This window comes from Temnothorax americanus, unplaced genomic scaffold (genome assembly GCF_048541705.1).
Source record: "Temnothorax americanus isolate GAGA-0224 unplaced genomic scaffold, ASM4854170v1 Scaffold4, whole genome shotgun sequence".
Lineage (NCBI taxonomy): Eukaryota > Metazoa > Arthropoda > Insecta > Hymenoptera > Formicidae > Temnothorax > Temnothorax americanus.
This window is the reverse complement of record NW_027509547.1, coordinates 2,864,903-2,891,055: the sequence shown is the minus strand read 5'-3', so window position 1 is coordinate 2,891,055 and position 26,153 is coordinate 2,864,903. Positions and strand designations below refer to the sequence as shown.

General features: G+C 41.2%; 1 protein-coding gene and 1 long non-coding RNA gene across 3 annotated transcripts in view; one reads left to right on the top strand and one right to left on the bottom strand.

The window, feature by feature from the left end:
• The window catches only part of LOC143902601 (uncharacterized), a 113,995-nt gene that overhangs the window by 72,524 nt on the left and 15,318 nt on the right, over nt 1-26,153 (top strand). The gene's annotated exons all lie outside the window — the stretch shown is intronic.
• Dhc93ab (Dynein heavy chain at 93AB) lies at nt 4,904-25,081 on the bottom strand. The gene is made up of 36 exons (XM_077415413.1): nt 24,628-25,081; nt 24,156-24,395; nt 23,748-23,980; nt 23,394-23,659; nt 22,853-23,259; nt 22,261-22,688; nt 21,939-22,180; nt 21,524-21,788; nt 20,849-21,392; nt 20,404-20,721; nt 19,734-20,088; nt 19,269-19,540; nt 18,619-18,999; nt 18,232-18,380; nt 17,047-17,292; nt 16,420-16,948; nt 15,780-16,344; nt 13,298-15,691; nt 12,788-13,149; nt 12,146-12,622; nt 11,678-11,942; nt 11,252-11,601; nt 10,896-11,158; nt 10,504-10,800; nt 10,159-10,328; nt 9,783-10,086; nt 9,237-9,706; nt 8,320-8,874; nt 7,950-8,250; nt 7,484-7,765; nt 6,946-7,247; nt 6,627-6,754; nt 6,333-6,547; nt 5,905-6,261; nt 5,676-5,824; nt 4,904-5,512 (listed from the first exon to the last, which is right to left on the bottom strand). The coding sequence occupies exons 2-36, from the start codon at nt 24,391-24,393 to the stop codon at nt 5,218-5,220; spliced, it is 13,374 nt and encodes a 4,457-aa protein (XP_077271539.1). The 5' UTR covers nt 24,394-24,395; nt 24,628-25,081; the 3' UTR covers nt 4,904-5,217.

Sequence of the window (26,153 nt, the reverse complement as noted above, 5' to 3'; positions counted from 1 at the left end):
CAACGCAACCTACCCTATATTATTTTTATCGCGTTTTTGTTGCGAGAGAAATAGGTAAATAAGTTTATTGTTATTTATTTTTAAAAATTTCTGTTTGATACAGACAGAAATTCAGGTCGCATAATTTACACGCTAGATATATGTGTAGCTGCAGCCGAATACGAGGACGGCGATATACAAGTGCCAACCGCAGTTAGTTGGCTCATCATCGTGCTCCGCGTGAATATACATATCGTTTGAGAAAAAGTAATTTTTGAATTTAATAGGGCAATGATAACGCCCCGTGGGCATTCGTGCGTAGGGTGAAGAGAAAAAAAAGTATCTCGCCCGAATATACACGTAGTTCGAATTTAGGTAGCGGCCCCACTGTGTGCTATCTTCCCCCACGTTTTTGTTGTAATCTCCCGAGGGATGCATGAACGCACGTACGGCTCGAAGCGCGGCGTATATCGAGTGACCCTCGCCGGGATACGTTCGCAATATATACAGGAGTTTACAATTTCCGGAGTTTATAAGTCCTCCCCTATATTCTTACTATTACGCCACATTCTATGATGCATTCTGCGCGACTTAATAAAAGGATATTTACAAGGCAAGGATGTGTAAACAAATCTTTTCTACTCTGCTTTCTCTGTTTCGTGCCATTATTATGGAGGTTATTATTTTTCCAGTGTAAATATTCCGCATATTTTGCACGGTAAAATCTTTATTCAATCTTCTCATCTGAATCTCTCTCTCTGAATAATTCGTTGAACGGGCTGATTGAAATAATCACTCTACGAAATTAAAGCCCCTTGCACAATGCCAGGCTTAAATTATACCGACTCAAGCGAAAATATTTTGGGCAGGAGACTCGTTTCGGTCAAAAAAATTGCCTTCCCGACATCAGTGACAGCCCAGAAGTGTTCCCAAACACCAAAAATTGGCGGATCTTTACGTGATCGGAATTTAGGGGTATCACCTGTGGTCGACGGGCGACTACAGTGACGCTAACTAACGTCATGTAATCAAGTAAGCAGTTCAACCGAACGATCCGGTTAGGACGACTTAGCCCTCCGTATCGACGAGGCGTCACTAATTGGTTTACAGATCTCCCGTGCCGAAGTCGGTGCTCAAAGGTCTCTCTAGTTAGCTACGTCGACCGTCTCCACGATATCCACCCGCACCGTTTAAATCCGCCCTTCGCAAATGCTCTTAATTAATACCTCCATACCCCGTTATTATATCTGTATCTCCGATCAATAATTTTTGCGAAACACGCGCAAGAACAAGAACGTGCGAATTTCAAACCGCAGCTGCATTTTTTCTTTCTACATTCTTTCACAGCCAGCTGTTATAAAGTTCAGAAAAAGCGAGATTGAAAAGAAAGAAACGCGCGATATCGCGCGCCCTTAAACAAGATATTTTATATTCCCATTAATGAGAAGATTTGCAGAGACTGGAAAATTATATCTGGCACGTGCTGTTCTTTCAAAGCGTCGAGCATCTCAGTATCTGAGGAATTTTTATCGCGGCTTACTCTCGTGACGTCCACTCCAGCGAACGTGACGAACTGTAGATACCGTGTAAAAAAAAAGATACATGAAAATATTTTTAGACCTCATGTCGCAGTAAAATGATAATTTCATTTGTGTGCCCCGAGAGTATCCGCGAATATACACGACCGAATCGTATTTCAGATTTGCTGGAATCTCTATTAGGATTAAGGAGTGAAACACAGGCATCCGAGAGACACTTGAGAGCTGAAACGTCGGGCACTCTTCCACGAAGTGAAAAATGTCGTCCGTATGCAAAACAAATTGCGCGACAGCTCTCGTGGCGTTTCATTACCCCTCTGCAACCGGGGTGACTGTCTAAACTCGGGCTTTTTCCCGCCCGAGAAATTTAATTCTAGGCAGGAATGCCTGATGTCCTTTAATATCACGGTCACGACGAGTATGACGCACCGTCACCTGCGGTCGGTCCTTTAAAAATGATTAACTCGCTAAAGAAGCGACGGTCCCAGCCGCGCCGATGCCGATGAAAAATGAAAGTCTCCTGCTTTGAGGACGAAACAAAGGAACCATTAACTCCCCCTCATGCTAACGATGACCATGGACCTTTCCCTAAACAATATTATGGCGAATTTCTTGTATCGAGTAAACAAAGTGGGCAAACTTTCCAACGAATAATCGCACCCATATATAAAGCCCATTCTACAATAGCCGTAAAAGTATGCGTTAAGACGCAAGCAGTAAGCTGTTGACTAATGGGGTTTTCACAATCCAAGAATGATCGACTGTAGTTGGCCAATTTTTACTGCTTACGTCTTAACGCATACTTTTACGGCTATTGTAGAATGGGCTTAACACGATACATCAAGTTACTTTGCATACCGTGTGCGTATCTCTCGTTACGTTAATGGAAAAGAAATTTACTAATTTTTTACCTGAAACCTTTTGTCGTCTAACATAATGACTCAAAGTGAGATAATTCAAAATTTCTCAGATATCTGCGTTGCATTTCTTGATCATAACAAAGATTTCAGTAAATCAGAAATACGATTGAGTAAGGTAATTTTAAAGTAACTAAGAATAAGATAAAGGCTTCGATATTTTGTAGACAAAAAAATCTTTAGATATTTTATATTTAATATAGGTCATATGCAATTAATAAAGGCCCGATCACACTTTTTGAATTAAATTAAACTTACTAATTTGCTATCCATTTTTACAAATTATTAGAAGAAACTATATTTAGCGAGATATTTAGATTTTAAAACTACAGAATGACACGACAGAATCGGCTTATTGTTCTAACGTGTCGCTTCTGTTACTGGATTATGAGTGATTTTATCAATCTTAAATCGAAATCGACACGCTCCGTTGTGATTGCAAGAATCGAAGCGACACGAAATCGTATTGACAACAGAGTTGCCATGCTAACGAATGCCTAATTAGTATTCTCGTTTATCACGACTGATGAGATGCTCAAGATCAATGTGGCATTACGCATAATCTTCACATTAAACGAGCTTATTAACAGTAAGGTTGAATGAAACAGATTGTTGTGAACGGATCGAAGGTCGGAGTCTTTAAAACGAGAAGATTACCTATTGGTGCGGCGGTTCTCCGTCAATGCAAACTTCGATTCTTTTCGAAGACTCTTATTTCAAGGATCTTTATTAACGAGTTCTTACTGAGAACTCAAGCTTATATAAGTTTCACTTTCCAGAAAATGTACTAATAATTTCAATACGTGGAAGACGAGTATTTTAAACGTGCTCTTAGAATATATTAATGACTGTTTTCTTCAATTATATTGTATGATAATTAACAGTCTATAATAAACAATATATTTACTAATTGACTTGTAACTAAATTAATTGCGAGATAAAAATTACGCAATTTGTTGCGTATGATGTAAACATAATACTGACAACAACCAGTGTGATTATAACAATATTGAAAGCTAATGATGTATAAATTAACATGCTATTTCTCGTAATACTGAAAGTACGTTATCGCATGTTAGATAATATCCATATTCCGTAGAATATTTACATATAACAAAATTTCAGAAGATTTCAGTCTCTCTACCTCTCTTTCTTTCTCTCTTTATTTCCTTTCCCCTATTCTTTGTTCAGCAACAAAGCCGACGCAATTTTCGAGATATCGCCTAACGAGTGGCTGATGCCCAATTAAGCGCTGAAGTTTCTTTCGAAGTCCGTGCCAGAAGCGCAAGTCCTGAAACCAGGAGCTTCCTCTCGTTCCGCCTGACACGCGAAACATCAGCTATTCGAGCGGCTCTTACACCCTCCGCCGTCCAGCGCGGCTTAATGAAAACCGTGATTGTAGCCGGTGCACGGATGCCGATCGATCCGCCACGTATCACGAGGAGGGTGTCCGAGAGCCAATCACCGGGAACCGTCAAAGGGACGATAATTTTTTTCTTTGTCCCCCTTCTGTCCGATGGGATTCATGAGTTGACTTTGTGCAGATCGTACTATTAGTAGTGCTGCTGTATGTTTGCTGTGTATCCGAATCATTAGGGAGGCCGAAATGCAATAATAATAATCCTGCAGACCTCTGTGCACGAAACAATGCAGACGAACGATTCAGTAATCGCGTGAATATTTTTCAATTTCACTTTAAAAGAGTTTTTCTTGCTCATTATGTTAATATCAACCACACTAATCGTTAAATAGTAAATGCTTTACTCTATAAATCCGTAAAGAAATTAATAATGAAAAGGTCGAACATTTTCTGCACTTTCGAGCGTTCTTCGCGTATTAATATACATAAGATAATAAAATTGTTATTCTACGAGAACTATAGTTCAAAGGCTGTGGCACACGGTAAAAAATCGAAAATTTTATTTATTCCGCTATGCAATTTTGATACCGGCGATATCAAAATTATGAGACCTTTGTGTTCTCCATGCGGATATATATTTCCTTCCTTCTTCCCTCGTATCCCTATCTCGGGACTCGGCACTAAATTAAATTGACCGACACTTTGTAGCTGGATAGGCATCGGCTTTTGTTTACTCCGGGGGTACCGGTATTGATCTCCGACGTCTTCAGGGAGGGCTCCCGGTTACGACGAATGACGGATAATTTCTCCTTTTTTCTCTGTCGCGGAAAACTGAACGCCGATTCGTGAAACGGGCCGGATACTCCTCGGAGACCTCGCACAGTTTCTCCTCCTACGTTTTATTAACTCTCGGTCGATTAGTCGACCTCGAAGCACCCCATCTTCGATCGACCGTCTGGGATTTGCCGTCGAATCGTTCTCTTCTTTATATGTCGTAATTGCGGAATCGAGTCGCGTGAAACATCGTCTTGCGAGTAAAGAGCAAATTTATCTCAGATTCAAGAGTAGTGATAATGTCTAAATGATTATACACATAAACTATTGGTACATTTACAGTGCTGTATCTTTATTAGAATGTAAAAATATAACAAGGAGAATTTTATTATAACTAAATAAGAACAATTATATTAATCTTAATTAATTAATTTGGACTAATATTTTTACGATCTTTATACAACAAAGAGAAGTTTAAAATACCGCCTTATCTAACGTAACGAAGATTACCGGCAAAAATATTCGACAAAGAAATGATTAATGTTTATCTCCTTGCGAGCAGGTACAATCGCGATGTCAATACATTTATTAATATTATTTAAGCAAACAACGTCGGACTAATTGCTAAATATCACGGCAATTATTCTATCTAGGTTTGCAGCAAGAGAGCCACGCCGGCCAACGTCCACTTGGCCGGTTTGTCCTTGCTTTTTAAATTAAACGTCCATACATATGTCGGGCCACGCGTGCGTGTTTTGTACACCGGGCACTCGTACATGTTCCTCAAATCCTGTTTGTCCTGCGTGATCGCGCGTACATTAATCACCGGCATCGCCGGGTATAATTCCTTGGGTCTGGAGTCGACGATGATTCCCGTTTGGACGTCCCATCGCGCGCCTTCCATAAATATTCCGTGAACGTAGGCCCCGTCCCTCGGCGCTGACCTAACGCGAACGAATCGGGAAGAAAGTCACTCCTCGGCTCGATATACAAGAACGAATCGACTTAACGGGCGACAACTATTCTGTCCCTCGCGACCGCGTAGATTATGGGTATAATCTACGCGGTGGAAACTTGAACTTTCGACCAATTATTTTTCCTACTCACGTGAATTCCTCCTTGTTCTTCTTGGTCACGTCGCACTGAAGGCACATTTTGTCGAGCGGCAACTCGTGCCTCCTAGCTGTCGATTGCATGATGGCGGTGAGTAACGATTGGGGATTGAAAAACCCGGCGAGCCACACCGACGCCGGTAACTGGAAAAGGATTAATTTTACCGCGTTACGTCAGCTCTGTCTGTAAGAGCGTGCCGTTGTTGTATACTCTGTGTACACACAACGAAATCCGTGGACCATGTTTCCAGCTCTCTGATCCTGAGCAGCAGATCGACGAACCAAGCAGTCAGGCCCAATAAAGACGGATAAGCCCTGTTAGCCCATACCGGCGGAACTTGATCGAAGAACAACGCGTTCTCCAGGTCTTCCATGTCCGACGTTATGGTGAGCTCGCCCTTGAGGCCTAGATCTAATTCCCGCAGCGATCGTTTGATCTCGGTCGTCAGGTAATTCATCCTCTCGCATTCTTGAAAGGCGACGATCACGTAAGGTGTCCGTTCCTCCACCTTTCCCATAATCTCCGTCATGTTGAACTCCTCGGGTAGCTTCTCTATTATCTCGTCCAATACTTGCTTTACCTGCGAGATAAATACGACGCATGAGACATTTATATCTGCATATAATATATCTGCAAAGAAATATATAATACCTTCTCTTCTCTGGTAGCTGTTTGTCCTCCCGAACCACCAGTATCACGCGGTTGCATCTCAAAAACCGTTCGGAATAAATTCTCAGCCGTCATCGTTAAAAAGCCGATTTCTGCATTTGGATGTAATCCATATAAATATGGTGATTCCGGTGGTATAGCTTCGTCAATATATGTGTGATAACCGACTAGATCTGTATTAGGTGGCGCGGGAAAACCTGAAATGCAAGGTGATTCCTGACTTTTAAAAATATTATCCTTCATTAATGTCAAATAACCGAACGTCTGCTAGTTTACCTGGTGCCAGTTGCAATTCTCCGTCGATCAGGTCAGGCTGCATTAATTCTTCAAGGTAGGATACGCAAAGTCTTCTGTCCCAGTCGTCTGTTATATGGCCACCATACATAATTTCTCCGAAGAGATACCTTTTTAAAAATATTAATTATTAAATTTTTTTATTCGTAGTTTGAGGAATAATTTTAAGTTAAACTATATATTTACGCGTACGTAGCTTCATTAATTCTACATAACTTTTAATAAATTATGCTGTGTATTTAACCTATTTATCTTATTTATTATTGAGAGAGAGATGTTGAAAATATAAATATATATTAACCTTAAATCTTCCCAAGGTACTTTTGGACTTGCTTCCAAATAATTGTAAAGCACACTGACACTGATATTCAAGTCTCCCACATTGAAGGGATATATTTTATTCCAACCCTGGGGTCCGAATTTACGACGTTCCGCGACGACTGCGTGGAAATAACATAAAGAGAATAAAATTGCTTTGAACTCGGCTTCTTTAGAGCACATTTCTAAAGTCTCTTGAGTAAAATTGTCTAGAGCTTTATGCAAATTAGCTTGCATGCCGGTGGGTGGCTCGTTTGTAATTTTAATCGATGATTCCAGAATACCCTAAAAGTAATGAAACAATATCGATAAACAAATATTAAGTTTATTGAGTTAAGTTTCCATTACATTTAAACAATTAATTAAAAAATTTATTGTTTACAAATTTTACATAATAAAATAAAATTTATTTTATGGAATAAAATGAATGAAACAAAATTTTAAAATTAGTTATTATATTTTAAAAATATAAGGTAGAAATATATATATATATATATATATATATATAAGAATATTCTTACTTGAGGTATTATATGGCCGGCTGGCGTACTAGCCGGTTCTGCGCTCATGAACATTCTATAATCGGGATTAGAACCTTCCGCGGCCATTTCCAATTTCTTCTCCAATAGTGGAAGCCACTTTTTTACTAAATGTATATTTTGCAACACGACCCAATGCCCATTTTTGGCTGCTACGTCTATAGCCTGCTCGGCCACCGTTTCTTGTCCTTGACCGAGGGACACATTGTGGAAATTTTGATTATCTGACATAAAACCAAGGCGACGCCCCAGATCCTCCACATCCTGAATAAATATACAAAATAAGATATTTTCTGTCTTATTATTTTATTCTGTCTCATTTTCTCGCTATTTCATAAATTGAATCTAATAATCTAATTTTTATTAGTGTAAATAAATTTTAGAAATTAATTATTGAAAACTGCGTTGTGTATAAGAAAAACGCTAAAAGGAAATATTTCGTAATAACCTTCAATGGATTTACGCCGGGCGACAGAATAAAGAAAATGGGAGTGCTCGGGCTAGTCTCTTCGAAAGATTTCGCGAACTCCACCGTTCTCGCCTCGATGTATCTCGCGCCGAGCTTCTCCTCAATAAATGCTGCGATGGCATACGTCATCCTGTCCGGCCTCAGAGCTCTCAGCATGCACAAACGTTGTATAGCCGTCTTATTTTTCCACTCTTGGGGAAACTTCTCGCGCTCCGGGCACTCGCACTCCACGAACTTTTTCCAGCGTTTGGCGGAACTCTCGATGTCTCGGTCCAAATTCCTTCAAACAAGCGGGATAAGTGGGTGTAGCTAAAGCGACAACGGGACAACAGTTTCTCATCGTGCGTACCGAAACTCCTCCCTCGTAGCGAGACTTCTTATGCCGCCCCAACTGGTGTTGGTGAGGAAATCGACCGGCGAGGTGACGTGTGGCGTTATAGGGAATCTCAGGAAGAAGTCCAGCTCGCTGGCCGTGACTTCGTTTCTCACCAATAAGATTTGAAAAGCCATTTGCGAGGCGAAGATCAGCTTGTCGCACTCAAAGAGTCCCCTACTGGTGTACATGAAGACCGAATACGTGATGCACTCGATCAGATTCTGCACTCTTCCCGCAACGTCGGCCGCGGGATTGGCCTTCAGGATCGCCTTTTGAAATACTACGCTGAAGGCCTTTAGCGAAAATTGGTAGATAGGATTGATCGTGTTCAAGTCGTTTAGAATGAAGTACAGCAACGAGGCTCTCGCTGCTGCCGGCCGATATAGTTCGCGAGCCGCGTCGATCTGTCGGCTGGTGCCGTGAGCCTCCGTAACTTTAGACTCGATCTCCGCGGCAGTACGCTTAGTAGTCTCTAAATTCTCCACGAGAGATGTGTCTTCGAGGACATTGCTGCCGGCTGATGATAGCCTAAAATGATAACATTAAAATTAATAATTATATACATTGCATATATTTACTGCTCGTCAAGTACACTTATTTATTTGACGAACTTACATATCACTGGCTGCAAATATAAATTAGAAAAAAAATATATATATATATAAAATATTGTTACAATGTATGAAATATAATATTTACAGAAAATTATTATTATTATAATTATTTTTAGAACCAAGCTTTTGAGCAAGCATTCTTGAGTGAAATGCATCTTATATAATTTATCGTGTATAAATGAGTAGTTTATAAATCTTAATTGTTTAATGAAAAATTTGTGTGTGTGTGTGTGTGTGTGTGTGTGTGTGTGTGTGTGTGTGTGTGTGTGTGTGTACCTCGACAGAAGCGAATCTTCGAGACTGTTGAGGGTAATCTTAAAGTCATTCTGTTGCCTGGTAAGCTCCGCCTTCAACTCCTCTAAATCTGGTCTCTCCGCCTTAACCACTTCCGCGAGCAGTTGATCCTCCAAGCCGTCCCTCGTCACCGTAAAATTAATCAGCGTAGTTTGCGCCTGCATTTCCGGCTTATAATGGGGATTAGCCAGTTTCGTGTGCAGCAACAATCTGAACATGGAATTGTATTCCACTTCCTTATCGCCGATCTTAATGGCTCGGCCTTTCTTGATTAAATTTCGGCCGAGCAGAGGATCCAGGACGGGATCTACAGACTCCCCGATGTTCTCCAGCAGGACTGTAGATCCGTTTGCTAATGATAATTCGATCACGTCCAAATAACCACGTTGACCTAATCTGATCACTTTTAGCTCGTCTCCGTACTTCTCCTTGATCCACTTTATACCCTGAAGCTGTAAAAGATTTTTTTATCAAATTGAATTTGATTTTCTATCATTTCCTGATATATTTCGTATAATTTCTTGATACCTGTGGATCTATCATTAGCGGCCAACGATCGGAGTTGGTCAGTATCGTGGCGTTCTCTGTCGACATTTGATCGTTCGGCAATCCCTCGTTATTCCATTTGGCGATTTGCGTGTCATCCGTTAGCAGCGAGAGAGGATCCAGGCCTTCGGTAATTGGGATTGTCGGTTCCACGGTTCGCATGAACGGCAACCATTGCTTGTTTTGCAAATCCTGTCGGAATTGTTTTGTGAAACAACCCACGTAGGATATAAAAGCCGTCACCAATAGTACATCGCCGGGTAACGTCGATGCTTGCTGCATGAAGCTACAAATATTTGCATTTTTCACTTTGTTTATATAACGTTATAAAATAAAAATGCTTGTAAAAAATGCCCACTTGGCGACTGAATCGGCCCAACGAACATTTTCGGACGCCAGACCGCCGACTAATCTGTTCGCTAACGCGATCGTTGAATTTGTGGCATCGGCTTCCTGTTGGCACTTTAATTTCTCGGATGTCGCTTGCTCAAAGTCCGCCGTTAACTTTGCCAGCTGCTCTTCCAAAGACTGAAAAAAAGAGATCGGTTATCCAAATTGTTTTCATGATAAAGCATTGCATGTGAAATATATATATATATATGTGTGTGTGTGTGTGTGTGTGTGTGTGTGTGTGTGTGTGTTTATGGAACTTTTTGAAACTTTGAGGCATTGAATCAAATATTTGATATTGGCGTTCACTTACGACTACTTTTCGCTTGATACCACTAAGCTTATCCTGAGCTGCAGCCAGCTCTGCGTTCGCATGTGCGAGTGCTTTCCGTTTCGGTTCCACGTCGCAAAAAACTTCGTAGAACTTGATGATATTGATCACCCAGGCGCATAAGCCTGCCGCGGCGGCTGACTTGGATCTTACGAACTCGGGCTCGAATTCGGAATCCTTGAGATAGGGCTGTATCGCTTTAATTACTTCAGGATGTATATTTTCTTTGTCATAATTGATCAGGGAATCCAAGAAGGTGTCCACTTTCGCCATCACGATCTTTATGAAGAAAACAAAGAAAATGACTTGTTGCTCAGATGAAATCACGATGAGAAAGGTTCTCTCTCGAATTGTTCCAATCGATTTGACAATACCTTGGCGGCTTTCCAACTGCGATCCTTAGGTACTTTGCCAGCTGGTGCCAAAAGGACCATGACTGCGGCAGTAACGTTAGTTACAGCGCCGGGAGGCGAGCCGAATGATTTTAATTCCGTTAGATTCGCCTTGTTCAGAGTATTTAGAGCTTCCTGCGCGGCCAGCAAAGCAGGCTCGGCTTTCAGTAAGTCCGCCTCGCAGTCTTTTTGCTTCTTCGAAACTTCCTCGGCTATTACGGCCACTTTGGACTCCTCCTCGTCCGCTAAATTAAATAACATTTTTCAATTAAATTATCCTTAAATATATGTATAGAACTGTGTAATTTTTTATATATCATTAATGATATCTCACAAACCTATCGCTTTCTCTTTTTGAACTTTCTCTGTCTCGACACCAACTATGGCAATTAGAGCGTCTGCCGCGTCGTTCTTCTGCTGTAATTCTACTTCTTGTACGGCCAACTTCTTTTTCAACTTATCCACTTGTACGGCCGTTGATCTCAATTTGTCCAAACCGTTTTCCAATCTAACCACTCTGGCACGTAGTTCGGAAGTTTTTGTTTTTAACAATTTGACGTATAAACTTATTTGTTCCAAGAAAGACTTCGGAGTCGTGTAATTGTAACGACGCTCGCTGCTCAGATAATGACGGCTGGCTATATTTACGCTGGTGTGTGCGTGGGCCATAAATTTGGCAGCTGATTCTCTATCAGAAAGAACGTATTTCTTATATTTTGAGCTGTATACATTATCTCTGTTCACATTAGCATATTATTCTATACCTGTAAGTTTCTGGTAGTTCCACCAGTTCCTGCAAAAAATTTTTCGATACAGACATTAATGCTTCCTGGGGCCACTCGTGAAACCAGTTTATCATTGTGCAGTTTATGATTGCCGGAAATTTTCTCGATCTGACCCGCAGTGTCGAACCGACGGGAGAGAAACATAATACTATCCTGAGTTGTCGGCGAACGCGATCGATGAAGAACTTCCAGCAATTTTCGCGTGTGTCCAACATACCGGCGCCTTTCACCTCGTTACGAACTCCTGATAAAATTTAATAAGATATATTAACGCTATCTACCTAATGCTTAACGATTTTAGCAAATAATAATAATAATAAATACACTAATAAAGTGATTTGACAGATATTGAACTAAATAACAAAAATATTTTCGTGAAAATGTTACGCGCGATTATTTTACCCATTTTAATGTATCTAGCGTTTTAATTAAAATTGTTTTTCAAACCTGCTATTATATTCTCCACTTCGTCCTCGGCGAATAAATCGGGAACTTCTCCGGACGCGAGCATGTCATTGATTAGTACTAAGAATTGCTCGTTCGGCACTTGCGCGTCTGTCATCAAGAACATGAGGCCCAAATTTTTCAAGCCTGCTTTCGAATACAAAGCGGCGAGTTCCAATTTCAGATCAGTTATTCCGTAGCCCTTCTTCAGCTGAACTTGGAAGACCTCCAGTGAACTTATGAAGGCTGCCAATTGCGAAAGACTCTGCTTACCGGAACCACCTACACCCACTAAGAGCGCACTGCCTCTGGGCGATTCCAGAATCCTATTTACGCGACATACGTGCATCATAGCATCCTCGAAAAGCACTAAATTCATGGCAGCCACCAAATCATTATAGCTGACCATTGCTTCTGACAATAGCCGATGTAAAGTCGGCCAATCTTTGACGGGCATGTATTTCGGCTCTCCAACGCCTCCTAAACATTGCGCGATTCTTTTAGTAATTTCCGAAAAATTATATATCTTGATTTAAAAAAGGTAAATGCTGATAATATTAAATCTTGAAAAATTAAAATTGGATATTAGTAACGTTGTAAAAGTATTTGCAACAGAAAATTAAAACAGAATTAGAAAATGTGGACCTGCAAAGTGGCAATAAATGTTAGGTTTTTCCAGAATCGCGCTCTCGTCCACTTCCTCCACATTCTTTTTCAGAATATCGAGTTGTAGTTTCAAAAAACTTTCGATGTCTTTCTCGTCCGTTAGCTTATCTCCGTAGACGCGTTGAGTTTCGTGCATCCAGAGCCTAATTAGATCCACCGAAGACTGTAAGCACTCGTTGCCGCTGAACAATAAACCTTGAAAACAGTTGGAAAGTTCGCGGAGATTGAAGATATAATGGAACTTTACGGCTGTCGGTAGAAACATTTGAGCGCAACGGTGATGCAGTTGAATGCTTGCTTGCACGATGTTGGGGCATAATTCGGTGACGCTTACAGGAAACCTGATTAGTATTATCGTTAATTAGCATTATAACAATAATTGAATAATTTTCGAGAATTACCAAATTACAATGTTATTCGATAAACGATTCAATTATCGTGAGTGTATATTTGATATGTAGAGAATTTGATTATCCATTTCAATATTACCTGTGTTCTACATTCGCGAGATGCTGCGACAAAATCGATGTATATATCATCGTCAAAGAATCCACGTTTGGAAAGCTGATGGCAAATACAGCGAAATGCCTTTGTAATCTCGGATTAATCGTAAACGATCCAGCGGTCGGATTCATGCAGCTGACGTATTGACAATTATGAATATCCTTCAGGGTTAATTTTGTTCGATCGTACCAATGACCGTAATCTAAGTGTTGCCTAATTAACGTGTGAGGCTGAACGGTGCCGTACGCGTCCACTTCCGGCATGTTCATGTCGTCGATGAAATACACTAAGGTTTTGTTTCCCGGCGGGCCGTAATTTCTGCCCGCTTTCTTTTCCAATGATTTCTCCAGGATCTTCTGCAGCATTTCGGATGAAGTGTAGAAATTGAACGGCACATTGGAAACCGCGTAATTCTCAGAAAGTTGAAGAAGTTTCTCGGCGATCAGGACAGTCTTGCCGCAACCAGCCGTGCCGACCAACATTACCGGATGTTTCTCCGGCATCAACAAGTCGAGAAAGTATTTTATTCTGATACACTCCGACGTGTAGACAAGAACGGCTTGCAGTGGCAGCTCCGGATCCAACTCGAACTTCGGGAGACGTTCCGTCCAGGGAAGGAAACTTCTTGTCTCGTTGTCGATGTAATAGTCGAAAACCGTTCCTTGCGACGGAAATTTTACCTGCTTGAATTCGTTGGTCCACCATTTAGTGAACTCTACTCGATAATCCACAGTTTGATCCTGAAACATGGAAGAACCGAAGGCCCAAACGGCGGCGAACACGAAATAAAGTTCGTAATGATCCTTGTGGAAGTCGCTGGTCGTCAGCTCTGGTCTTAAGAGACAATGAAGAAGATGGCACAGCATCTCGACGTGCGCCATGTCGGCTATGGGCGTTATCTTCTTGAATCTCGTTCGCAAAGTCTCGAGACAAGTGGGGATGTATTTGTCGAATAGCATGACCAGATTCGACTTCTCGTTCGGCGAAGATCGCTTCTCAATCCAACTGGTCACGTACGGATTCCACCCTAAATCCTGCGGATTTATGTACAGGATACCGGCACGCGAGACCGTGGCGGGTGTAGCGGTTCTCAGATTCGATATTTCGAAGAGTAATCTCATGGCCGGTGTGAGGGCGATTCGTTCGTTGCTGGCCAACGTCAGAACTTTGTTGTCGTCCATAACGGTATTCAGCGATTCGATCCACATTGGATCGATATCGCCGTCCAGGACGATCCACTTTGGATGTTCGCCGCCCAAGTTGGCCTGCTCTCTCATTATCACCGAGAAGAGGCCGTCTTTCCACTCCCGCGTCGCCGGGTTGATGATACCGAAGAGCTCGTCGTTGGTCACAGCCTTGGGATTGAGATCGTTGTAGACTGGCCTTCTTTTCATATTGTGATAAGTCTTGAACAGCGTCTTCCAAACTTGAGTCTTTCCGGAACCAGCTATACCTACGATAAAGACGGAGTGTCTCACTTCCAACAATTCCTCGAGTTGCACGACCTTGAGAATGACACCGTCTTCCGGTTGCAGACTTAGATCGGTGGCCGCTTGCTTAACCATCTTCTCGAACTCGACGTCTCTTTTTCTAGGAACGTCCAATGCCGGGAATAAATCGGCTATCAGTCCCATAAAGACTGGCAGATCGTCCGACATTACTTTAGGAATGTTGAAGTCTCTCAGGGCTCTCATTAATACCTCTTCTTCCGGTCTGCCGGGATCGCCTCTTTTCAAGCTACCGGCGACTACCAAAACTGACTTTATCGCCCTCAAACCCCAATCATAGTGATCCTGTTTGGACAATAACTCCTTGCACAATGTATACAACGTGATGAACTTTCTCGCGAGAACTCTCGCATCCTGAAATCCCTCCGCTACTAACATTATCTCGCATATCAGCTCGAAGTCGGGCACTACCATGGCGCAGGGACGGAAAAGCGCCTTCAGATTCTCCGGCAGTTCCGTACGACCGGCATAACCGGGATTCATGGTGATGAATATGCCAACGGTCGGTTCGAGAGCTATCATCTCGCCCATGAAGTTGAACTTTTCCTTCTTATCCCTGATGGCGTCTTGAATCGATTTCACTTGCACGGCTACCACCGAGAGCACCTCGACGGTGATCCTGTTGAATTCGTCGAAGCAACCCCACGCGCCGGTCTGCGCCAGACCCTTGTATATGTTACCGCAGGACTTGTAGTCCATCTGCTCGGAGCAGTTGAACACGTATACCATTATGCCGAGAGCTCTGCCCAGATCTTTCGTAGTCTCGGTTTTTCCGGTTCCGGCCGGTCCTGCTGGACCACCGCCCATGATAAGATGTAGAGATTGCGTCAGAGTTATGTAGCACCTGTCCGTTAGCGGCGTTATGACCAATCTGGGAGCAAACAAACGTATTATACACATTACATCACTGACCGATGAAAACGTACCGATGTTAAGTAAAATATAATGCGTGTTCTAACCTGGGGGTATTACCCAGGTATTCGTGAGAATATTTGAACTGTGCGTCGCAAATATTTGCGAAGCAATCCTTTTCCTTCTCGTCCCATCTGTGTCGCAGCTGACTTTGCCATTGGAAGGCCTGCGCGCTCTCCACCTTCGACTGCACCAGCTTCGTCACGACGTCCCTGGAGTGTACGTCGATCGTACAAATGGTCATGACCTTCTGCCTCTCCTGCTTAGTCAATTCTCCTATCAGTAGCGTGATCAAAGTGCTCAGCTGCGAGATCTGCTTCTTCAGATAGTCCTTGATCGAATTATCGTAGCCCTCCTCGAGACGCGCGAAGGCCATATTGACCTCGGTAGTCCACCAAATCTGCGTGCCGCAGAGAGACACCTGGGCCGGATAATCGAACAGCCACTGCTCTCGCGGCTTTTCCTCATACAACACAACCGCCTCGCTGAAGTAATGCCGGATGGACACGCGCATGGCTTTCTGAAGACGATTCAACCATCCTTCCACGGGTCCTTCGCAAATCATCTCGCAGTTTGCGAATTCCACGTATTCGCCGTCTTTAGCAAACATGCCTGAAATATAAGTGAAAAGTTAAATGACTAACATTTACTTATAACACTAAATATTACCCGGAATTAACTATTTACCTAGGACGCGCTTTACCGAGGTGTCTTTAGTATCAAAGTTCAGACGCGCCATAGAATCGAATAACTTTGTCAAGTGTTTCGCCACTATTTCCGGTTGGTTTCCGTTCGAGAGTACATCCAACAGATCGCTAGAAGAGACGAAGTAGAATCGCGGGAAAGCGAGACGCTTGGTCTCGAGATACTCCGCCAAGGCTTTCTCGCATAACACGAGCCCTTTTTGCAAAATGTCCAAAGCGGACACGAGACCGTCCTTATTTGTTGCCTCGACGACGTTCGGCGTTTTCGCCATCTCCTCCGTCATCTCCTTAAATTCCTTGTCGATGCGATCGAACCGCTCGGCGTCCACCGGCAACTGCCGTCGAATATCCTCGGACGACATAAAAATGCTTTCGAGGTGCATCCAAGTACGTTGAACCTCGAACCAGATCGTCGTCACTTGATCGGCGATACTCAATTTCTTCTGCCACGACGATACCTCCTCCAGGAAGTGCGCGATAAATTTCGAAGTGATCAAATTTTGTAATTGCACCTGCAATTTTAGGACGATATTTCTGTTACTGATTGCAAGCTGTTGGTTGGAAACGTTTGAATGATCTAACTTTGAAGTTGAAATATTAATTAAGCAACCTGGTTTTCCTCTAAAGTCTCAATCAATTCTTCACTAGCTTTTATTAAAGTAGCTCCCGTGCGAGCGTGAACTTCCCGCTCGAATTCCATTTTCGACCACGTAACATTCAATTCTTTCATGTATTTTTCCATGGACATTTCCTTAACTGCTTTATCCACTATATTCTTAACTTCCTCCTCGCATTCGTGGAGATTCAACTCGAGCAGATCGGCTAGAGTCGTCGATTCGTCCATTACAAAACAAACCTACGTATAAAAAAATCGTCTGACGATCTCAGCTGGATTTTCTCTATAAAAAGCTATTGGTCGTGTGACTTACTTTAATTCATAATATAATTTAGAGCGATGTAGGAAGTTGCTAAATAACGTAAAATATGTGACTTTCTGTATTTATTAGCAAATTTATTAAAAAATCGTACAATGATTCATGTACAATGAAAGAATAATGAGAACCTTACGTAATGAAAGAATGATGGCGACTATAAATAAGCGCGGATTATCAGATTTCTAGCGATGCTAAATGTGGCTATTCTTATTTTTATTTTATCATTAAATGCGAAATTTATAATTAAAATCAGCATTAACTCAGATAAACACATTCAAACAGGCTTATATAAATATGAATCTTGCGAATAATAAAATTCTAAAATCCTAGCTTTATATTAAATATTAACCAGCGTGTCTCTCGCATGCTGCGCTGTGGCCATGCTTACAAAATAATAAACACTTATGACGTGTAACAGTGCGCGCTTATGAAAATCTATCGTGCCGAGATTGATTTTGTCATACGAAAATTGAACTATTGAAAATATAAAAATGAGAATGTAGTTTAAAACTAAGTTCCACGTGGTATGCGTATGTACAGCGGACTTACGGTCATTTCTGGAGTCATGTTGCCCAATTTCTGTAACACCGATAGCGTATATATACAGCGGTGCAACTAAGTCTAATATGATTACACACACTCGCATTATGGAATTGTTATATACAATTTTGCAGGATTATATCAAAACGCGATGATAGTAGCATAATTAAAAATGTTAGAAATATAAATAGGTAGGGCGTTGAGCTCGTATGAATTTATGTCTTCCTTCAGCTAAAGATATCAAGTATATCTTTTAATTTGCACGAGTTTATACCGTAGGGAAATGAATTAAACATCCGCTCTGCGATTTCCAGCGATACCTTAGTACTATTCATCAGCTGTTGCCAGTGTCTCTCCCGAATAGCTGGATTTTGCAATTCCCCTACGGCACGCAGCGACGTAAGCATATTCTTCACCGTCGCTTCCAACGATACGTAGGTGTCCCATGGCCGCATTTCTTTGTCCAGTGCTACTCGACAAAATATATCCGATGAGATAAAAGTTGTATCGTTTTAATTTAGGAAAACATTTTAGCATGATTTCGCAGATAATAAAATACAGCTGTATCTTGCGTAACGGTAATTTGAGTTGTGCGAAAGAGGGAGCGCGAAGAACAGTAATATTTTATAAAGATATATTCAGGACACATAAAACCGCGCAATTCGAGGGAATCCTTCGGGAGCGCGGACAATTTCTTAGCTACTAACCACGTATCTCCTTCGCAAACTTCTTGCACTCGATGTCCATATTCTCCACGTCGATTTTCCTCCAGGGCGTCGTCTTCCAGCCCTCGATACTACTCTGCACTATATTTACATAATCCCAGAGCTGCTTAAGCATCTTCAGCTCCCTTCTGGACTGCCTCAGCTGTTTAAATTCGGGTACCGTCACTTCAAACAGCGAGGCGGATTCTTGTATATCCTTCATTTGACATTCCAGCATCGCGATCTCCTTGTGGGCCTCGTCTGACAGCTCGTACGGATTCTTGCAATCGTACTTAAAGAACAGGTATCGTCGAAATGCCTCTCGATACTGAATTATTGTGATGTCGAACGCGGAGATCCGACCGCGAATTCTCGATACTTCGCCTATTATTTTCATACATTTATATTATATTTAATGATTGGTAGGAATGGTTATATAATATGTTGCAATAATATTGTATGATATTTAAACGTAAAACTAAATTCTAAAAAATTTCGTTTTTAGGTAAAAAATATTAGGTGCGCTACTACTAATTTAAAAAAAATGTGTGAATATTTTTATCTGTATGTTTTTAATTAAATAAAATACTTCGTCGATTGACAATAGTATTGTCAGCTTAATAATAACGTCGGTAGCGTTTTATCTTACGTACCTGCCTGCAATGGCGCAACTTGCTGCTTCACCATAAGAGCGAGTTTTTTCGTGTTTGCCCATTGCTCCGGCAACTCTTGCAACAGCACGTTTACTTCTTCGGGTATATCTTGATCGTAGAACTTGAGCAACTCAATGGTTTCCTCTAATGGGTGGAACATCTCGTCCGTAGTTGGCTGGCGTTCCTTCACCTGCAGTAGGTAGCCCATTACGCTAACTAGAGCCGCATAATCACCCGGTTGTACTTGCTGTAACAATCCCTCGTCCGCTGATCTGGAAACCGAATACGATAGATTAAAGAGATAAGCCATAAATGATGATAATGATTAAAATTAAAAAATATGCGTACAAACTTATACGAGTTAAGAAAAATTATGATTTAAATGTTGTACTAGAAATGAGATCTTATTGCATTGAATTTTGAGATATTTGAATTATATTACATAAGTTTTATGTGAGAGTATACCTTATGAACGTTCCCAGATCAGAAAGGCTGCTCGTTAAACGATCGACCAAATGTTTTTTGAACATGCTCGACCATTTGCACACCGTATTCAGTACCGACTGTCTGAAGGGTCTTAGATCTACTCTGAACCAGCCGCAAAATGCTTTGGACAGATCCATTTCCTCGATCTCGAGATAGAGGCTCTCGTAAAGGTCAATTTGTTCGCGGAATTGCTCCATTTTCGGCGGTAACTTTGTCGGACCTTTAGGGTCCTGAGCCGCCACCATGTCCATTTCTTCCACTGACAATTGCCGACTGTACTCGAGAAATTGTTGCATCACAACATCCCTATCATCCAACCATAAATAGGCGTAACCTAATCGAACATTGAAGCATTGCATTTAAAGGTTTAAAAAACAATGCGTGTAATTATTAGTTTATATTTCGGAATAAAGAAAATGGAGAATGTTTTAGAATCGATTTCTTAATTTCAATTTTAATTTTAAATTAATTTTCTCAGATATATAATTTATATGATAAATGTTTAATTAAAAATTGTAATTTTTTGACAATTATATTATGTTATATGAGATTTTTGACGAATTATTGTCGAAAAAATACTGAGAGTAGTATTAAAGACTTCATTCAAATCAAAACTATTGTAAACTAGATTGTTATTGTATAATCATACCTTCAAAGTAACTACAAAAGTCAGTAGCCTCCTCTACGGCAGTAGCTACGCTTGTCAATATCTCGTCTTTCATTCCCCTCATGTCTGCGTCAGATGTTAATTCTTCAGCATATCCTACAGAATCATTTTTTAATCTCGGTACCAAACCGGCCATGCCGGTAATGTCATTTAACAAGCCGAGAATTAACTGATCAAGCCCATCTGGATCTTCGGGTTCCAACGATGGCACGTAATACAAATCTGGTTCCCTGAGCTCTAATTTCGCTTCAAGTAACGGCTCGCACTGACCGATTGGATCCATACTTTCCGCCAAGTAGCCTAAGTGTAACGATGATAAAAAGATATTTGATTTTATTAAATCGATTGATGATTAATGAAGGGACGTTAATTAAATATTCCGTGCCATTAAATGTGACTTTTTCTTAATTTTAAAATGGATATAAACCTAAAGAGCAACCAACTGCTTTTCGAAGGGACTCGATCACGATGTCGTCGATATACTTCACGTATTCTTGCCAAGCTTCCTGTTCGGTCTCGTTAATTTGAAAGAGCGTTTTATTTTCTTCCAATATCGAGTGTATCTGCTCAGCGCCCTTCGTGATCTCCGCGTAACGTTTCGATACTTTTTCCGAACGATCTTCCAAGGCCAGCAATGTCTCCTTACGACGGTCCTTCCGTTCTATGAGGGGCGTTTTCGTCCAAGGCTCCAAAATGTTTCTGATCTTCTCCACGTTCGATTGGGCGGACTTCATGCGCTTCCACAGCCCCTCCACGAGATCACCTAACTCCGTTATATATTCCAGAAGCCCGTCTGATCTCCAGCATAGTTCATCTTCTCCGCGAGATATCAGGGAATCGATTCGCGCTACTTCCAACTCGATTAGATCAAACTCAACACGCTTGGTTGTTTTATGTATGTTGTTGTATGAATCCACCGTTCTACCTAGCATCGTGCGAAATTTTCTGAACGTCTCCGCGCTCTCGGATACCTAACGATGCGATATAAAATGGAAATAATTAAACACCACGTAGTAACGACGAATTTTCGTAAAAATAAATTTTCTGAGCGCGAAGACATGATTTTGCTCGTTTCACTTAAAGCATTTAAGACTATATGTACCTTAATTGCTTCTTCGGGAATATCGGAATGCGACATTTGTTTCAAATAGGTCACTTCTTTTAATATTGCGAGAAGATTGGGATCGAAATTTAATAGCAAAATATTGTTCTCTCTACAAACCAGATGACGGTTGAGACCAACGTCAACAGTTTGCGGTACCGTACGCGCCCATTCAGTGAAAAGATCGTTTTCTTTATTGGCAAATATTTTTATTAATCTTTCGTGACGTGCCATTATATTATTACCTTCGTCGCTGTGAACGATTCTGCACATGCAAGAAGTTATAGGTAACTATCAGATTATTGAAGAGATATTTATTTTTTCTTCAAATTTTATACAATTTTCTACATAAAAATACGAACCACTCTTTGAATTCTATCTAAAAGATGAAGTTAAACAAATTTTTTATACATACGGATGCGGCATGGCTTTGAACGATTGTACCGGCAAGTCGATACGCTGCCGCAACATGCTGGTGAACGTTAAGGCAGCTGCCAAAGGCGGTAGATCAGTCAGAGCACCCCTGCTACCGCGATTGAACAGAACTTCCACTATCGAAAGTTCCATGTTTAAAAGCTCGAGAATCCTGGTGTATCGATTAGTGAATTGTTTTCGTATGACAGGACGCTCCAACATTGACCCAACGATATTTATCAACTGATAATTAGAAACGAGCATCTTTTACGTTTCGGACATTTGAAATCCATTGTGGTAAGAAAAACAAATGAATTACAAACCTTGAAAACACTTTCAAGATTGCCGCAGTCGTCGAAAGCCTGGCACAGAATCGCTGCCAGTTTACTGTCGAGGTCGATAATGGATTCAGCAAACTTAGCGCAATCGACGACGAAGGATTCGTCGTCCGGCTCGAGAACGTCGCTGGCCCTCACGGTGAACGAGACGAAAAGCTGCTGGAATTCTTTGAACAGGCTTACGATCCTCGTGCTCAAAGACCGTCCGAGAATGCCACCTATTTCAATCTTCTCCAACTTGGAAAATTCAAGGACGGTATCGAACAGCCACTCGATATCCGCCAGCCGTTTCAGGAAAGCATCGAGACGAGTGAAGACGGCGGTTGAATTGAATGTCCAAGGTGGAGCTACCGGTTTCAAGCCAGGCATGTGTTTTCTCAATTCGAACTGTTTTTTGAACTCCTCCAGTACTCCTGATTGAAAAACATAATTTTTCAAAAAATTTATAACATTTAATCAATAATGTGTTATTTAACTAAAATCTAGCACTTGAAAATTTCTGCCCTTATTGATCAAGATTGATGATTTTTCATATTTCGATGTAATGTAAGAGGATAACTTAACAAATGGTTATTGCCTCTCGATATTTTCACGCGTTGGAGAGCTTCGTCGACATCGCTCTGAAATATCGACGTCGGGTCGAGAAATCGACGTGCCTCCTGTATCAATAAGTTGCATATCTGCCGGAGTATAATGATGAGTTTACTAGAACTTTGATAACTCTTGCATTTTGCCCATGCTAATCCGAGCGAGTGTACGAGAGTTGCCATCAGCGGCTTAGCTTCGGCGAAGTCGATCTCTTCCACGGACTTGAAGCACTTCGCTAGAGGTGTCAAATACAGTGATATGTCCTTCGCTTCGGCCAAGGAGGAGACGACATTGTCGAACAACGTGCGGAAGCAGGGAAAGTACGCGCTGTCAGTTTTCTCGAGAATTGTCGCCATCTTCTTCACGCGATCCCCTTGCAGTTGATCGTAAATGTATCTGCAAGATGAGCGCGATAATAAATATTTTTACTGTATATAATATACGTGTTGTACTATAAATGAAAGAAAAGTGCATTCGACTGTCTTATAAATGTGTCATGTGAAAAATGTATGTCGTCTATTACTCGATACCTCAAATTCGCCAATCTGGCAGACCAGTACTCCAGTTCGATGTTGGGCGTCGGGTTTTGTCCGTTTTCAAACGCGACGCTGGATTCGTGAGTGACCACGTCGTTCACCAAGTAAGCCCACTTAATCACCACACCTTCTATAGCACTTTTTAGATACAGATCAGCCGCTTGCGGTCCCTCTGTAGAAACCAATCTCTCGACTTCCGCCACCTTTTCGAGACCTGCTGGCATCGGTAGTACCGTTCGTCCATTTACCTGACCTTTTACCTGTGCATTCAAGCGTAATATTTTTTATTAAAGGTTTCATTCGAAAAGGTAGAATTTTGAAAGACTTAATTATCGATTGCTTTATTACCTGGTACAACGTACCACGGAGAGCGTGTACGTGCTTACATATGTCGTGAATCGCTATTTCCGGCAAGTTTTTGTGATTTTCCGGCTTGGTGAGAAGTGGAGCGACGATATTATCTACTAACGTAGCCAATTGATCGACAATTCGGTGGGATAGATCTCCCACGATTAACATAGCTGAACATCCTTCCTTGTCTGTAGGCAATGGCGCTTGCTTTACCTTGATTGCGTAAACTCCTACATTAATGACATAAATTTGTTCTTTAATATAATATAAATGCCCGTAATATACTTACGATAAATAAATCAGCGTTGAAGCGGGATAAAAAGTTCTTAGAGATTATTAATTATTGTTAAAATATTTCTGATCATTCAGTCGTGATACAACAAATTGCAATCATGAAGAACTCACCCTTTGTTCTCTGGCACGGTATGGGAAAGCTGGACGATGCGACTAATTGCGCATTCGGTGTTAAAACGACAAAAAGAGCAACTGGTAACGGTTTGTCCAAGAAATCCAACACCACGTTTCGATAGTCTTCCGTCAGTAATAATCTTCCCCATTTTTCCGGCTTTAATTTCAAACTCTTCTGCACGAAACCGCCGATGTATTCAAGTCGAAAGTCGAGCGGTGCTTCCGGAGTAGTCATTTCTGTTCACAATACCAAAAAATATTCGCATATTTTCTTCTATTAGGAATTTTAATGTAATTTCCCTTTTTAAATAATAATTTTTGTTCAGAAGCAAATGTATATATGGAGGGTTAAAAATCACAGTGGTGTAAGTCAAATTTTTAAAAATATTTTCTCGTGTGTATATAGATGCAATCTGTATAATATATAAATTGCATCTATGCACGCAATATTTTTAAAAATTTGACTTACACCACTGTGATTTTTACTCCTCCATATAATGTCTCGTTGATAGATGCACGTGTGTCTGTTTGTCGATTATAATTATAATAAAGGGAATTAAATACGTCGATTAAATTTTTAGACAGCAGATTAATGGCAATCTCCCACTTGCGCGATGGAAAAACTCGAAGAATGAATGACCGAACGACTCCGCGCCGAAGACTCGAGCGACTTAGCTTCTCGCCTTAGTTCACCGCGGGGACGAGCGGTCGTGAAACGCGAATATTCGCTGACGCGGGGTATCATGCTCGTTAAATGGCTGTCATGCAAGCGGGTCAGGAAACCAGGTACGAACTGAACCAGCGAAAAGCAGTCTGGCATTGGACGATCGTGTCTCTCCCGAGTTGGAGCCCCCGCACCCTCGGTTGGCCGCCCTATTGTCGCGAGACGCACGTAATATGCTGAAAACAACTGACATTGCACGCGATGTCCGCCTTCCGCGCAGCGGCAGGTACGATCTCATTCCTCCTGCAAAGTTTCCTCAGGCTCGCGCACCCCGAGTCTTCCGGTCGCTAGCGTGACGTTACGTTTCGACTCCTTCTAGCTGCTTTCTGCTTCTACTTGCCTCGCAACGACGTGGATCTTCGCTACATTCGTAAGTTTCCCCAATACGTTCGCGAATATTAGCGCGATGTAAGACGAAGTTGGCACCTTTGTTGCTTGCCGCGCGTTCGGCGAAGTCTTTTACGTGAAAGATGACTTTGTTATCAAGACCTGTTCTCCATGTGTTTCTATAGTTTTATAAAATATCATCGAGTAACTACGATGTTATAACATAACATTTTTGTTATCGTAGAAGGTATAAACTGATTAGTTTCGATTGAAGTTTAGTGTTTTCCAAAAAAAAAATTTCTACGAAAGTGTCGCAGTGGAAGTGACAATAACGAGATGAGAAATAAAATTCTTGAAGTTATTTCTCGAAGTTAATCCTATCTTTTCTCACAACGTGAACATATAATATATTAATCAATATTAATTATGAATCCAAAATGCACGTCACGGAAAGTCCACTTAATGCAAAATACGATCGTTCGGAATGTCACTCTGTGCCGTGCACCATTTTCGCGCACAAAGGAAATAATAGACTTGAATATCTCGATCGATTGGTCATAAAATCTGTATATTTAACAAAAGAATTACTTTCACTCTATATACTCTCGTGCGTAATTATACTTTTTCTGCAGCAGTTTCTTCATTATAATTAATGAATTGTGACTTTCGGTTTTTTTTTACTTACTATATAAAATTTCTCTTCCGTATTTTCGAGAAACGTGAGACAGGTATAGAAAATATTTCACGAGATGCATAACATTCTGAAATTGTTTAAATATGCTAAACGTTTTTAATTTTACAAATATCGGATAAATTTGCATGAGAAAGGGCGCAAAATGTTGTTACACGTGCAACTCAGATTGGATAAGTTCAACATCACTGTAATGTTCAAAATGAGTGTATTAAAAATGGCTCCGGTTGTGCCCGATCGAGCCTGCCGCTCG

Coding starts and splice junctions, on each gene's coding strand:
- Dhc93ab (XM_077415413.1), bottom strand. CDS start 24,393: ATGACTACTCCGGAAGCACCGCTCGACTTTCGACTTGAATACATCGGC. Junction 10,087..10,158: donor TGGGCCGATTCAGTCGCCAA/GTGGGCATTTTT, acceptor AAATATTTGTAG/CTTCATGCAGCAAGCATCGA. Junction 7,766..7,949: donor CCGGCGTAAATCCATTGAAG/GTTATTACGAAA, acceptor ATATTTATTCAG/GATGTGGAGGATCTGGGGCG.